Raw genomic sequence first — 15805 nt, 5'->3', positions numbered from 1 at the left:
GTTAAAGAGGTGATGCCGGGTGTCTGAGGAAGCCGAAGCAGCTCGAGTTGGCAGGGCAGAGCATCAAAAAGGAGAGGGCTGCACTATGAGACAATTCCAGACATCTGTATTGTGCCCTCCGATATGCAGCATGTAAGTACTGACCACAGCATCTGTGTAAGGGATGAGGCTGGGATAAGAACCAGTTAAAAGGATTAAAGGAAATAATACATGGTGCTCACATAAAGCTGGGAATACTGCCTGTTTTAGCCAACTTGACTGAGAAACTTCATAACTGGGCATACTGGGTATACTGGTTACTCAGAAGGACTTTACCTCAATACTGAGAAAAAAAAAATCTTACAATAAATACTGCTCTGGTCCTGCCTTAAGAAATTAAAAAAAAAACAATAAACAAAAAAAACTCTGAAAGGATTAAACTCTTTCTAAGTAACTTAACCAGTACAAAGCTTAAGAATGCTTCAGAAATAGAATATTCAGCGCCAAAAAGGTAAAATTCACAATGTCTAGAATCCAATTAAAAAACTACTTTGCATTCAAAGCAGGAAAATACTATCTATAATGAGATCAATCAATCTATCAAAACTAACCTAGAAATAATGCAGCTCAGAGAAATAAAAGACAAGGGCATTAAAAAAATAAAGTAACTCAAAATACATTCAAAACATAAAAAATGTAAATTTATGGAAGTAAGTCTCTGTGATCTTGACTTAGGTAGAACTATCTTACATATAATACCAAAGAATAACTCATAAAAGTAAAAGAAATGATAATGACTGCAAACTATAAACAACCCCAAAGTCTATCACTAAGTAAATGAATAAACAAATTATCAGCAATAAATAGGAACCATCTTTATACATGCAACACAATAGATGAATCTCAAAATATTTATGCTGAGAAAAATAAATCAGAAAAAGAAAAGTACCTACTACATGAGTCTATATAAAGTTCTAGACAATATAAATTAGTCTATAATGACATAGTAGAATAGTGGTTTACTGTGAATGAGGTGAGGATGGGCAGAGGTCAGGAGGCAAGGATTTTGAAGGACTATGACCAAACTTTTGTAGATGATAAACATGGTCATTATTGTTATTATGGTGATGGTTTCATCTCTGTATACATTTGTGAAAATACACAAACATACTCACTTCAAATATGTGTAGATTGTGTTCCGTCTATTATATCCCATTAAAGCAGTTTAAAAAAAATAAGAAATGAAAAAGAAAGTTTCTCAAAGACTTTTGGTGATTATTCACCTTCATGAATCATTCACAAGCAAATGGGACGATTGGTTTATCTCTTTCCATAAGATGTCTATGTATTAACATCACTCCATGGTTTAACCTGGAGAGTCTTCAGGCTCTAATGCTCCTTTTTTGAAGCAAAAATTAATATAAGACCGGTATCACATTATATTATTATACTATATTACATTATACTACATTATGTTATATTATATTATATTATATTATATTATATTATATTATATTATATTATATTATATTATATTATATTATATTAGAAAGACCCAGTCTTATTTTACTATAAGATTTGGTCTTATATTAAGTTTTGCTCCAAAAGACGTATTAGAGCTGATTGTCCGGCTAGGTCTTATTTTCGGGGAAATGGGTAACAGCGTTCAGAAAACTCCAAGTTGTACACACACACACACACACACACACACACACACACACACACACACACGTATTATTAATGCTGTTTATTTTTCTCATTTAATACAATGTCCAGCATTGTCCAGATTTAAAAGGCAAGGGCATTTTCAAAGTGGTAAGTATAAACAAAAGAACACACAAAAATCATTGATTCATGGTATATACTGTAAATTTAAATACTAATACTTTCCATTAATCCTTATCATACATGATACACTAGCTTTAAACTTGGGGGACCCAAATCCTTCCTTTTTATTTTATTTTATGTTAGCTTCAGAGAATTCACAATCTCTGCATTACATGTTAATATTTCACTCAGTCAAATTTAAATTTTGTACAACTGACATTTAATGAGGCATTAGGCCAAAACTAGTTTTGCAATACCAAATAGAATACTTAAGTTAAATACATAATCTACCATTTCTCAAAGTAGATTTTTAAGAGTTCAATAGATAAAACAAACAAACATGAAACAAATAAACAATAACAAAAATATTATGTGGTCAAAGAACACTGCTAAGATGTCGGCTAAAGAAATTTTTGCAATAATTCTCAGAAATGTTAAAACACCAAAGTACATTTTGATTCATTTTTAGAGAATCTCCTAAGCATAGACTCAGAACATGCGTAGACTGTTAAGAGTCTTTTTCTAAATTTAGTAGATTGGGATCTCCTCCCTTTCTTTCCTGGAATATCTATGAACTCTTTGCTTATTGGTCTCTAATCCTATGCATCCTGAAAACTATAATTAGCCTAAATATCACCTAAATAGCCTAAATATTAAGAGGTACTTAATAAATATCAGGATTTCTAGGCATGACGTGGAGGACTTCTGATTTCAAAAGTCTGCATGGAGACCATCATTTTTTTAAGCTAATCACCTCATCTGATTTTGATCCAAGCAGTGTAAAGGCCACCTTTTGAGAAGCACAGCGTTCCTAAATTCACTCTCATATTTTGAAATGCAGAAAAATTATTGACTAAGTAGTTTACGGTAAAATTACATTATATTTAGCCAATGTGAAAATGAGCGGCTGCATTCCTGTTGATTGATGTTCAAGTGTAAGTCAAAAAGCTTGTTCACACAGGGAAGCATAGCTAAAGTAAAGTTAAGCTTGATGGCCAAACATGTGAAACACACAATGTGTAATAAGTAAATAACACACACAATACAGGCAATACTATTAGGTACTGATAAGATTAAATGAATTACCACAAAGTCAGGCTTTGATGGTATGCAGTTTAATATATAGCATCATTCTTCATGTAGGGAGGAAGTACGAGGGAGTTCTGTTGGAAGTATGGGGCACACATGAAGATGATGACATTTTTAAAAGCCTAAAACCCAAACATTTCCCTCATTATGAGATGATAGACCTTTGCATGGTCAAAATACCTTTCCTAGTCAGAAGTCACCTAATTCCAAAAGCTCACTAAATATAACCTTTTAGATTCTATATAATTACTTCAACCTCATTATCTTAAAGAAGAAACATATTATCATTTATTGCTGAACTAATTTCTCCTACTGCCTATTTTTACAAGTTCATTATCTAAGTCACTCAGGCTCCCAAATTTTATTGACTTTGACTTTTGTTTTTGCTTCATCTCTCAGAATCATTCATCAACGTTGACCTGAAATTTGTCCTTTTTTTTCAATCCATCCTTTACAACAAATTCCATTTTATCCATTAATTCAAGACCTTATTAGCTCATGGTTGAAATGTCCCTGAACTACGTCTCTAGCCTTTGGCTTTTCCTCAAATTCAAGTGTTGGGTCTTAGAATCAGAATATTCAAGTCCCGCATTAGCCAAAAGTATGACCATGAGAAAAAACCTCTGCCTCTCTCGGTCTCAGTTTTTAGTCACTGTTGTATAACAAATCATCACAAGATTAGTGGCTTAAAACAACACACATTTATTATCTCATAATTTCTGTGGATTAGAAGTCCAGACAAGACTTCACCTGTCTTAGTGTCAGGCTGAAATTGAGAGGATGGCTGGAGCTGCAATTCCCATCTGAGTTTTAGGATCCCCTTTAGGTCACTGGTTGTTGTTTCCTTGAGGCTATATGTCTGAGATCCCTATTTTCTGTCATTCAGGAACTGCTTTCAACTCCAGAGGTCACTCCCAGTTCTTTGCCACATGACTGCCATAGACAGTTCACAAGATGACTGTTCACCTCCAGCCAGAAGGAGAATGTCTCTCTGACTCATCATTCGTTTATAAAGACCTCATCTCATTATGTCAGGTTGGCCTTGATAATCTGTCTTTGATGAATTCAAAAGGAACCCATAATTATATCTGCAAAATCCTTTTTGTCGTATAAGGTGACATGTTCAAGACAGTGATATAACATCATATTCACACATTCCTCTTACACTCAAGGGGAAGGGATTGTCCAAAAATGTGGAGCATAGAGGGTTATCATAGAATTCTGCCTAACACATTCATGTCAAAGGTAGTTTTCTGGAAAAGAATATCCTAAGATTTTATTGTAGTAAAATGTTCAAACTACATATTACCAAACTTACACATGGAATGGAAAGTTTATGTAAATTCTCAGGAAACTGATAGATTTAGGAAGGCAATGCACATCTTTGTCCCATACTAAATGTTGTATATTCAGATGTCCCTGCTATACAGAAGCTTAAAAGCTGCAGTGAAACCATATGTGGTTTTGGATTCAGAGCTGCCCCGAGGTACCAAAGGGGTTTTTCAGTCAAAATGAAAGAATCATTAATGAAAATTATGATTGTTTCATTCTACTGTTTAACACTAATTGGAAGAATAAAAAAAAGTTCACCATTGCCTACAGAATAAATTTCACACCCCTTGATCTAGAATTTTTTAATCTGTGACTTATTTGGCTCCTCCTTTCCTGTTTCTATCTCATGTCTATTATCACACAGAAAGTTTCATAGTTACTTTAAAAATAGCACATGCTTTTACTTGGCATAGATTAAGCTTCTTTCTTTAGAATGCTGTACCAGCTACTTTTACCCACAACTTATATGATGAATTTAATTTATTGTTTAAGATCTATTTATTCATTTATTTATTTATTCAATTACTAATTGAGGGCCTATATTTATCAGTGAACTGTTAAACCTTCACCTCTCCCACAAAGTGGAGCTAATCTCTGCTTTTCTTTTATGCAAAATCTTTAGCCAGTTTATAGGTTTATAGATTTAACAATTACTATGATTTTAAATCTTAGGTTTATAGGTTTATATTCGAATTGTGAATACTTTGACAAAATGATTCTATTTTATTTATTTATATTTCTAGGACTAATTCAGGGATTGTTACAACACACCAATCATGATTTGCTGAAAATAGTAATAACAATGATCATAATAATATCTAAAATTAGTCAGTAAGTCCTTGTATTGTGAAAACACTACACACACACACACACACACACACACACACACACACGGCACCAAAAAAATGTATACAAATTTTAAGAAAGGAAAAAACTGTATTAATTGTAATAGTCAATATATACTGATAACAAAAGGTGAATCCAAGTCACATTTGACTTCTACATTTACAAGAGGTACTCAAAGTGATTACCATTAGCATGCAGACACTTCTGATTAGAGCAAGCTACTGCTTGAACATACTAGATAACATCTCTTAAAATGTGTATACATTATTTATTTGGCACCTCGGTACCAAAAATATAGTGTATACAAGTGGATTACAAATGGATACTTTCGCCAACATTGCACTGTATATAATATGCTCATACGAAAATACATGCAACAGTACTGTGAGTCAGGTATTATAATCCTCACTTAGTAAATGAGAGAACTAATGTTCAGAGACAGAAGCAAAACTTTTATATAAGTTACTGATAGTCTTCAAATTTATTTTATCTATACCAATGTGGTCTCCAAACAGGAGCATCAGAATTGCTCACACATTTAGCACGACGTTAAAAAATCATGTTCTCAGGCTCCACCCAGATTTATTCCATCAGAAAATCTGGGATTCTATGATTTAAGATTTAACAGGCCCTGTAGGTGATGTTGATGCCTGCTAAAGTTGGAGAACCTCTGCTCTATAATCTAATATAGAAATACTCTGGCCAAGATCATTTGATCAACTAGGACTTTCAAAAACTTTCACCCAGAAACTGGGAAATTAAATTCATAAGTTAGATAATGATGGAGAAAAAAAAACAAAGGTTTATGCAGAGAAATGACTCATCCTGAAATCAGAAATCACTTTGAAGGTCTATATATCCATCAAATAGAGTCTGAAACTTAACAGTGACAATATGCTGAACTGGCCAATACCTAGCTAAAATAAATGGAAAATAGTCTTTACTCTAGACTATAATAACAGTGTTGGAATTTACATCATGTCATACTATTCTTTTTATAGGAAAATATCCTCCACAACTTGTCTTTTCACCCTAAAGAAATCTTGAACCTCTCCAGGTCAATATTCTTTATTTCTTCATTTGCATCTTCGCTCACGCCCCATAAAATGATATATAATTGGGAAGAATTAAAAAAAAAATTCTTACCAAATTGAATTGAACCAATTTTGATGGGCTCATCTTTTCACATTACTTTACATTAGAGATTGTCTTTTTAAAAAGTGTCAAGTGGTACTATAACAAAAATAGTTAAAATGTTATAGGAAGTTAAGCTCCAAGATGGCTGAGTAGACAAACACTGTACTTGCCTCATCCTGTGAACACATCAAAATTACAACTAACTTATAGAACAATCAACCTGGAGAACCTTCTGAAGTCTAGCTGAACAGAAATATTATAATTAAGGATATAAAGAAGAGACCACTTTGAGTCTGGTAGGAAGGGTGTAGACACAAAATAGCCTGGTCCCACAGCCACATATGGTGTTTTATAACTGGGAGAGAGAATCTCACAGAGGTTCCCCACGGAGGGTTGAGGGGCCCCAGCTCCACACAAGGCTCTCCAGTCCAGAATATTGTTGCTGGGAAGAGGAACACCCACAACATCAAGCTGTGGAAAACAGTGAGGATTTCAACTGCCTGGGTGGGATGGAAGGCTGCAGGAAACCCAGACATCATCTTCAAGGACCCATGCAGGCACTGACCCTGGGTTCTGGTAGAGGGATGGTGACTCGGGGGCATCAGAGACATATGGGAAGAGACTGAGTAGTGTAACTTCAGGGAGACAACTGGGACAGTCACCATTTTCCCTGTGTGCCCTCCCACCCATGCCTATGGCCAAATATGAATCTGAAGAGGTCTGGTGAGCTCCACTCGATACACCCATAACTCACTGAGAGTCCACCATACCCAACTCTGTACAGCACTAGGTTTTATCAATGACTGAACCTTACAGAAGCTGGCAGGTAGCAGCAGGGTTTGGAGTGTCCTGGCTTTTTGCAGAGCTATCCCATACCCAGTACTGGTGGCAGCCATCCTGTTTGCAGCATGGTCTCTCCCATGGGCTCCAGGTTTAGCATAGGCAGTGAACAACCACGAATCACTTTGTACCTCCTACCAGGTAGTCCCCAGCCAGTCACATCTAGTGGCTGACTTAGGCCTTCATTGGAGCCCCTCCCAAGTGGCCCCAGAACCAACATACTTGAGGTTGACTCAGACCACAGCAGAACACCACCCATTAGCCCCACAAGTGGCACACCCAAAGGATGATCTCAAAAGTTACCTGTTGGGCTTAATCCCACTCAGTGGGGTAAGCCCCCTTCACAGTAACCTGTATGCTGTGTATGTGGCCAAACCCCACAGTCAGTCAGTCTGAGGGTCAATATCACCCATTGATGTGCTAATAGCAACCAAGGCTCAACTATAACAGAAGGGCACACACAACCCACACAAGGGACACTCCTGGAGCACCCAGCTGGTGAACAGGGAGACTGCCAGATTCCCCCAGGTCACTTACTACATAAGGCCACCCAGCAAGACTGAGAAACATAGCTGATCAACTTAATACATAGAAACAAACACAGAGATTCAGCCAAAATGAGAAAACAAAGAAACATGTTCCAAATGAAAGAACAGAAGAAAATTCCAGATAAAGAATTGAATGAAATGGAGACAAGCAACCTAGCAGAGGCAGAGTTCAAAACACTGGTTGTAAGAATGCTCAAGGAACTTAGTGAGAACTTCAACAAAGAGATAACAAGCATAAAAAAGGACATGGAAACCATAAAAAAGAACCAGTCAGAAATGAAGAATACAATAACTGAAATGAAGAATGTGCTAGAAGGAATCACTAGTAGACCAAATGAAGCAGAGGATCAAATCAACGATTTGGAAGACAGTGTAGCAGAAAACACCCAATTAGAACTGCACAAAGAAAAGAAAATCCAGAAAAATACCACTCAGGAAGTTCACTATCTGGTAGTGAAGACAAATTATATGAACATGCAAAAGAAGTGTTATAAACAAATAAAATGCTATACAGATAAATGCAAGTATAGGGACAATAAATGTTCTACCAATGACTATGCATTGGAGAGCATAGAAAAAGGGGGGGCTTCATTACTGAATAGAACATAGAACCATATGCTGATTCTATGTATAGTTTTTTTCTTGATTTTTGTTTCAGTCTTGATGCAGATGACTTTAAAGTATGGTTTTTATAAAATCACACGTTTCATGTTTTTGCATATAAACAAAAATCCCTTCCCACCTAATATATGCCAAACCAAATGTTTGCCATTCAGAATAGAAGACAAATTTGTTAAAAATTAAGATATTTTATAGAAATAAGCACATTATGAGTTCCTCATTAGGCTACAATTTTAAAAACAATCAGTCAATATTAATGAAGTACCTAATATGTTAGTCTCTGACATCTCTGAAAATATAAGACGAATTCTTGAAACACATAAAATACTAAGAAATTGAGAGAACTGACTAATTAACTAAGTGACTAATTATATCAGAATTAAAGAAGTGCATATGTTATAAAATAAAGAAGGAGAATATTTAACAGGAACACTCTAGAATAAACCAAACTGTGATATTGCGATTTATAAGAAATTATATGTGTGTATATTTGGTCATTCAGATAACTGAAATACCTTTCTCAGATTTATTTGGTCTTCATCCAGTTACTGGCTCACAGCTCCCCAATCCTTTGGAAATTTCTAAATGATAAAAGCAACAATGGTGCCTCTTGGTATGTTAATGAGGTGACTTGGATCCTACTCCAAGCTATGGGCTGGTTGCCAGAAGGAGCCAATCACCTAGTCAGAGGATTGGAACTTTCAGTCCCACACCTGAGTTTCCAGGGAGGGGAGAGAGACTTGAATTTGAATCAGTCATCATGGCCGAGGACTCAGTCAATCGTAACTAAGTAATGAAGCCTCAAAAAACAAACAAACAAACAACAACAACAACAAAAAACACACAAAAAGAACAGCTTGTCAGTCTTTCTCAGAGAGCTTCCACCTTGGGAAACCAGAATAAAGCAGCAGCAGGTTTTGAGGGACTGATTCCAATTTTGACAGAAGTTCTACTGTGGGTAAATGCTATCAAAAAGCATCACATGCTACAGAGAAATCACTTGCAAGAGGAAGAGTCAATCGACGAGGCCAAATTTCTGGCTATCTTATTTTAAGTCATTGTCACAGATACCCAACCTTCAGCAAGCACCTCCCTGATGAGTCAGTAGACATCTACAAGGAGGCAATACATCCATCCTCACAATGGTTAGGACTGGATGGAGGCTTAGATGATGGTTATCATTTATTATCAATACAATACGTTCTAATTAAACTACATACAATGCTTTCTTGGACATAATGCTATTCACACTTAATAGACTACAGTATAGTGTAAACATAACTTTTATATGCACTGGGGAACCAAACAAATTGTGCGGCTTTTTATTTTGTGTGAGCTTAGCTTTATCACAGTGATCTGGAACTGGACCCACGACATCTCTAAGGTATGCCTGGACTGTGCATTTGTACTGAGACAGGTACATTGTTTTTGCCCTCGGTGAGAACTACTAGCAATCTTATTTATTGATGTTTAGTCAGTTTTATTGTCAAAACTTTATAATTCCAGAAAAAAACAAATTGAATAAATGATTCATAGAGCTTCTCTGTCTATAATCTAAATACTATAAGTGAATTTTGAAATAATAATATCTAATTTATACTTAGTGCTTACTATAGTCAAGCACAAATCCATGTGCTTTTATACATAAATTCATGTGTTTTTATATATGAACTCATTGATTCCTCCAGCTTTCCCATGAGATCTACATTATTTTTAGACCCCCTTTACAGAAGAGGAAATGGGGTATGCAGATTATATTCATATACCTTGTAAAATTACCCAATTTAAGAAATGGAAAATCTGTTTCAAATTACACTTAATCAGAAAGTGACAGGTATGAAAAAGAAAATGTAAAGTGTATCTAATTTTTATACTACTTTAAGCACATTAATTTTGATTTGGGGAACTTTTCCCATTCTTTACCTTTAATTTCTTTGTCATTTTTGAACCATCTTATATCAGCTGCAGGTTTACTACCAGATGTTTTACAAGTCAGCTGCATCAAGTCTCCCTCCATAACTGGTGATGAAAATCCGCTAATTTGAGGCTTTTCAGGAACACCTGAAATTTAAGCAAATGCATGAAATGAACATCAATCTCTAGGGTTGGTTCATTCTTGTGACTATTATTTTTACAGCCAAAATTAAACTGGGTGGTTAGTTGACAATAAATTCAATCAAGACAAATAAAGTGCTTTATAATAAAATAAACTGCTTAAGATAATATAGAGATAAATGTACGTATACATTGTATATATACACATATGTACTTGAAAGCATTTTTATTTAATTCAAAGTAATTGTTTAAATTAAGTTTACCTGCAAAAATAATCGTTGTAAATCTTAAAAACAACCATTCCATATACCTTAAGATGTACTAGTATAGGGATTTAAGAATGTACATTGTGCGCATTGGGGGAAAAATTCATAAAGCACATTTCTTTATTCTATCTCAAATTATGATTTAACTAAAATAGCACCTTTCATTCCTGATTTAATAATTCTTAAAGTTTAAAAAAGATATTATCCTCTGTGTACTTTGTTCAAAAAATGCATTCTAGAATAAAAGATTCATCAGCAATTCCAACTATACTTTTCTGATTCTTCTAAAATAAAGAATTTCTCTTGAAATTTTTTTGTATTAGAAATGCAGTTGGAGGTTTGTGGACCATGATGCATATCCTTTTTAATGTTAACCACTTATTGCGTTTGCTAGTCCAACTATCCAATCAATAAGCAGATAACAAATATGCAGAGATAGTACATTGGTGTTTTAAACAATAGAACATTCCACATGTTGGGCAATATAATTTTGTTGTAATGGTAGAGGTTTATTAAAATTTCTTCTAAAATTATTCAATAATATAGGCCAACTGAAAGCTTCTTTATTGGGCTATTTAATTCAGTTTGAAAAGAACAAAATGTAAGCACACTGGAAAGCACCAATAAGAGAAATACATATTGAAACAACAACAAAAATAAATGACAAATCAACATACTCCAGTTAACTGATTAGTTGTTTGTTTTTTTTGTTTTTCTATTTACCTTCATATTGCCTTTTTGGAAAAAAAAAAATCTATATCACACCATCATTTAATAAGCTGAAATCAGCCACATGTCTATTGTTGGGGTCTCAAGGTGACTCTCTACAGAATAATACATTAACCTTAAGCAGTTGTTATCCTGAAGTACTCCATTTTAGTGGTTATGTTTTGTCCTTAATGGCAAACTTATAAAGATTTTTATAAAATGGTCTCTGTGGGATTTTCAAAGAAACACGTTTCTTATCCTATGTACAAAGCCAATTCACTAGCTGGATTAACTTTAATATTCTTACCCAAAAGAACGACATACATTAGTTATTTTAAATGCAATGTAATGCTTTTATGTATCAAAAAAGAAGGCAAACTAGGGACAAAAAAATCAATCTTTAAATTCTTCTAACTTGTTTAATACACAGGTGTGTTTCAATGCACTGGAGCAATTTCAGCTGATTGGGCCACTGACAATTGTGGAAGCACAGAGAACTCTGAGATGCAACTTTATTTCCTTGGAATCTCTATGAATGTATTGCTTTTTTTGTATCACTTTACCCTTTGGGAAAATGGCCCAATATTTAGAGAATAGAAGCACAAGCAGCCATAAGCTGCATGCACAAGTGATATTACGTATTCCATTTAGTAATCTAGAAAACTGCAAAGTTACAATGTGAAAAGACACATAGAAATGTTGGGGTCATTTACATGCCCTGAAATACACAAAGGGGTCATATTTGAAAGCCATAACGTATCAGGTGACTGATATGATAAAATGGAGGAGCACCATATAGACATGTTGAATTCATTCTGCTCATTATTCTATCACTTCATGAAAGGATCACCATTTATATAATATATAGATAATTCGATACAAATTTAGTTGAAAAACAAACCTGGTGTGTATTGCTGGCTTAGAAACAAAATGGCTATGTGCTCTTAGAAGTTATACAGATCTTTATACCTCTCTTTGTCTATTTGTACAATGGGGAAAGTGACTAAGATATTTTTTTAAAAAATGTCTTTTGTTACAATGTAGCAGAGAAGGGATTAAACTACACCTATTCTTACAATACTCAAAATGCATGTGTTTTTTAATCATGTTGCTCCAGTAGTATGCATTTCTCTGGCTTGTGATGGCATCCTCTTAGTCCCTTGCACTTACCCAAAACAGTGAGATAGGCCTTGGAAGTTTTGACAGGCATTGTGAATAAAGAACAGGTGTACTGTCCTTCATCAGAGAGAGACACGTCACTGACGCTGATACTCAGTTCATGCCAGGAAGCCCGAACTAGCTCGATCCGATTGTCCCTTAAAGCTGGAAAGAGAAAACATTAAAAATATGAATAACAACATTAGAAAAAAATCAGTACCTTTAGACTACGTATTTTTAGCACAATATCATAAACATTTTTTTCTTTTTTGCTGTACATCTAAATCTTATTTCCTGAAACAGTTAAAAGACAGCTTAAATATACTGAAATATTTTATCAGATTTTTTTTTTTAAATCAGAGTAGAATTAGGTGCTTGTTAAGGTTCTCAGAAATAACGTTTTAATTAAATGATTGCATCTAACACATTACATTGGATGAGATAGATGATAATAAAAATGGATTTCCTCCACACAGTCTTTCCTGGAATGTTAGTGCCAAGAAAACTATAAACAAAAGGGCACTTCTCTGGACAGATAAATAGTGGAAAACTATGACTGCTGCATTTCTTCCAGGAGACCAACAATGAGCATTAGCATATTAAAAGCTCTCTGCAGTAGAGACACCTGTTGAACTTCATTTAAACCAGAGCTGACATTCAGCTGAAAAGCACCTGCAAAGTACCAGATGTTAAAATTTGCTCTGATTCACTGGTGCTTTTGCTGTACTGTCTGTTACATATTTTTAATATATTCCTTGGTTAAAACCACCTTTTCTGTCACAGAACACTTGTTTTCATAGAACTCTTAACATCTTAATGACTCATGCTCCTCTTTACTCATTTTAGAAAAATGACATTTAAAAAGTTTAAAATTTTCATTATATACCTCACCAAGTTCAGCTATACAACCTGGAATTAAGCAAGAGACCACTAAAGGATTACTTTGAAAGGTAGAAAGAAAAAGGAGGGCTGGTCAGGGACCTGAGGAAGAAAACGGAGGCTCCCCAAATAAGAATAAAAGGCAATGAAGATCTGCCTTCCATCAACCACAACCCAGCAACTGACGGTGACTGAGGTAGATTCACTTCTATTGCTGACACACGGAAGTCCCACCAGGAACATCACCAGTAAGGGGAATCAAGTGGGAACATCCCTAACAGCAAGTGTTCATGGAAAGTGATCTTTGTCCCCTCTGGGCTAAAGACTGCCTGTCATGCAGGGTCTCGGCTCCCACTCCCCGCCCAAGAGCGCAGGACACGGTAAGGCCAAAAAGGAACACCCACGGAGCCATAGATAAGGGAATCAAACCAATATATTCTCGCTGGTGGCTGGGCTGGAGACACAGGAAGCAGGATCTACATAATCTGCCTAACAGCAGTCCGCGCTTGCCAGCCACCATCTTCTTGCTAGCCCCCATTCCTTCCTGCTAGCGTAGCCACAGCCGTTATATTAGTGGCCAATGGCCTACGGGTTACAGCTGACGGCCAAGTAGCCACAGCTGCTGGCCATCTGATCACAGTTGATGGCCATTTACTACCCGAGCCAGCACCTTTCTATGTGAGGCCGAGAGCCTGGAAACTGTTTTTTTGGGGTTTTGTCCCCACACTGCCCTTTCCTACCTAGAGCAAATGGCCAATTGGGCAGCACGGGCAGCAGGGCAATCCCTCTACAAGTACACAGCACTAAAAAAAAACCCCAAAACAAAAAACAAAACAAACAAACAAAAACTTCCCATGAGCTAGGGAAAAACTTTTCCCACCTAGAGCCACCAGGGAAGCCCTAGGGAAGTATCTCTGTCCCCTTAGGTGGCACCAATAGATATCAGTGTAACCCCAGTGGAACTAGACAACTCAAGCTGACCAAATGGAATCACAAAGGCTCTGGAAAATTGGTAGAACCACAGCCTGCAAATGTATGGTGCAACCTGTGTGCTAAAGCTTAACAGAATGATGGCATGTTAGGATAGAAGATTTAAATAAGGGCCAGAGTATCCTAATATAATAGCCAAAATGTCTAAGAAAAAAAAATAATAATAAGAAGAAGAACAACAACAACAATATCACTGGTCATACTAAATAGCAGAAAAAATCATAATTTGAATGAGAAAACATAATCAACAGATGACAAAACTGAGTTGAAATGGATGTTGGAATTATCTGACAGAGAATAAACTATAACAAAATTAATTTAATAACTATCTTGAAACAAACTAAAAATAGAAAATCTCAGCAAAGAAAAATAAGGTATAAAGAACCAAATGAGTTCCAGTTATGATGGTTAGTAGGAAACACATGCCTCATGCCTCTTGCTAAGCAGCTCTAAACCTGGTATTAGCAGCAGTAGGCCTCGGTTCACTGCTAAGCCTCATCCAGACACCTCCAAGCCCAACACAAATGGCAACCATATGAAGATCACTTTGTAGCTCATACCAAGTGGCCCAGAGCAGCGCACATGCAATGGCTGACTTTGGCTGTAACAAAGCCCCTCCTAAGAGGCCCCAGAAACAACACACTCAGTTGCCAGCTTCCGACCACACAAGAGCACCACCCAAACACTTCCACAAAATACACACCAAAGGGCAGACTGGGCAGGCACCAGAGCCCTGCTAAAGTGAATCCTATTCCATAGGGTCAGTCTGTGTACAACAGCTCCTCCACGGTAGTCATAGCCAGTCCTCATAATCAATCAGCCTGAGGTTCACTCCTTCTCAATGATATGAAAACAGCAACCAAGCCTCACCTACAAGGGGAAGGCACACACAGCCCACATAAAGAAAACATTTGGGACACCTGCCTATGATGACCAGAGAGATTGTGCCACTGACCTCCACAGGACACCTACTACATAAGTCTACTCTAATAAGACCAGGACATATACAGATCTACCTAATATATAGAAACAAACAGAGAGAGGCAGCCACAATGGGAAGACAAAGAAACATTTCCCAAATAAGAGATCAGAACAAGGGACCAGAAGAAGAACTAAACAAAATGGAGAAAAGCAATCTACCAGAGTTCAAAACACTGGCTATAAGGATGCTCAATTATCTCAGGGAGAACTTCAACAAAGAGACAGGAAACATAAAAATGGTGGTAGAAAAACATAAAAAAGAACCAGTCAGAAATGAAGAATACAAAAACTGAAATGGAGACTATATTAAAGGCAATGAACAGATTAGATAAAGCAGAGGATCAAATTGGCAATTTGGAAGATAAGGTAGCAGAAAACATCCAATCACAACAGCAAAAAAGAAAAAAATAATCCAAAAGAATGAGGATAGTTTAAGGGGCCTCTGGGACAACATCAAACATACCAACATTCAAATCATAGGGGTACCAGAAAGAGTAGAGAGAGAGCAAGGAATTGAAACCTATTTGAAGAAATAATGATGGAAAGCTT

General features: G+C 36.0%; 1 protein-coding gene across 4 annotated transcripts in view; it reads right to left on the bottom strand.

Moving 5' to 3' along the window:
- The window catches only part of CADM2 (cell adhesion molecule 2), a 1102443-nt gene that overhangs the window by 158140 nt on the left and 928498 nt on the right, over positions 1-15805 (bottom strand). For all 4 annotated transcript variants that reach the window (XM_081076902.1, XM_081076903.1, XM_081076901.1 and 1 more), the window contains 2 exons: positions 12419-12571; positions 10143-10280 (listed from right to left, as the gene is read on the bottom strand). In XM_081076902.1, coding sequence (XP_080933028.1) covers positions 10143-10280; positions 12419-12571 — 291 coding nt within the window. The remainder of the gene's footprint in view (positions 1-10142; positions 10281-12418; positions 12572-15805) is intronic.

Source organism: Rhinolophus hipposideros (genome assembly GCF_964194185.1).
Source record: "Rhinolophus hipposideros genome assembly, chromosome: 2".
Classification (NCBI taxonomy): domain Eukaryota; kingdom Metazoa; phylum Chordata; class Mammalia; order Chiroptera; family Rhinolophidae; genus Rhinolophus; species Rhinolophus hipposideros.
This window is presented reverse-complemented; position numbering and strand designations above follow the sequence as displayed.